General features: G+C 40.9%; 1 gene segment (V, D, J or C); it reads left to right on the top strand.

The window, feature by feature from the left end:
- Window positions 1–649, top strand: part of LOC102553355 (immunoglobulin kappa variable 2-28-like) — a 740-nt gene extending 91 nt beyond the window's left edge. Inside the window, 2 exon segments of the V gene segment in view lie at window positions 1–35; window positions 318–649. The exon segment at window positions 1–35 is cut by the window's left edge and continues 91 nt beyond it. Coding sequence covers window positions 1–35; window positions 318–649 — 367 coding nt within the window.
- The last annotated feature ends 221 nt before the right edge of the window (window positions 650–870 follow it).

Raw genomic sequence — 870 nt, forward strand, 5'->3', positions numbered from 1 at the left:
TCAGTTTCTTGGGCTGATAGTGCTCTGGATTCCTGGTAATTACAGAAACAAAGATGAAGGAGAATGTGGAGGAAATTGGATTTGTGGGGTCCTATAGATGTGGAAGCATGTTCTTTCCATGTTTTAGATTGCCATGCATGTTCTCCAAGAGTGGACTTATGAAATTTAGATGGTGAAAAGAGAAGAATCTGGGCATTAGTGGTAACTTTAACAAGTTTCAAAGCAGAATTCTAATTAGTAGGAAATTAATTAAGGAAGGGAAATAATTTTATACAAGAATTAACTTTGTATATAACAGCTTATTTCTCTCATTGCAGGAGCAACTGGGGATATTGTGATGACTCAAGCTCCACTCTCTGTATCTGTCACTCCTGGAGAGTCAGCTTCCATCTCCTGCAGATCTAGTAAGAGTCTGCTACATAGTAATGGCATCACTTACGTGTATTGGTACCTTCAGAAGCCAGGAAAGTCTCCTCAGCTCCTGATATATCGGATGTCCAACCTTGCCTCAGGAGTTCCAGACAGGTTTAGTGGCAGTGGGTCAGAAACAGATTTTACACTGAAAATCAGTAGGGTGGAGGCTGAGGATGTTGGCATTTATTACTGTGGACAGCTTCTAGAAAATCCTCCCACAGTGTTACAGCCTTGAACAAAAACACCACGCTTGAGGTGACATAACTGCCTCATAAACTGCTTGTTTCAGCTGTAGCATGGTATAACTGGCATGACAAAGTGAACATATATTTTTAAGAGACTCTTATTTTCCTCTGACTCAAGTATTGACACAATGGACCTTGGAAATGGAAACTTCCATGAGGGTTCATTCTTGGAGGAGGAGAAGCAGTAACTTCTCTGCAGGGACAAGATTTC

Source organism: Rattus norvegicus, chromosome 4, assembly GCF_036323735.1.
Source record: "Rattus norvegicus strain BN/NHsdMcwi chromosome 4, GRCr8, whole genome shotgun sequence".
NCBI classification, from domain to species: domain Eukaryota; kingdom Metazoa; phylum Chordata; class Mammalia; order Rodentia; family Muridae; genus Rattus; species Rattus norvegicus.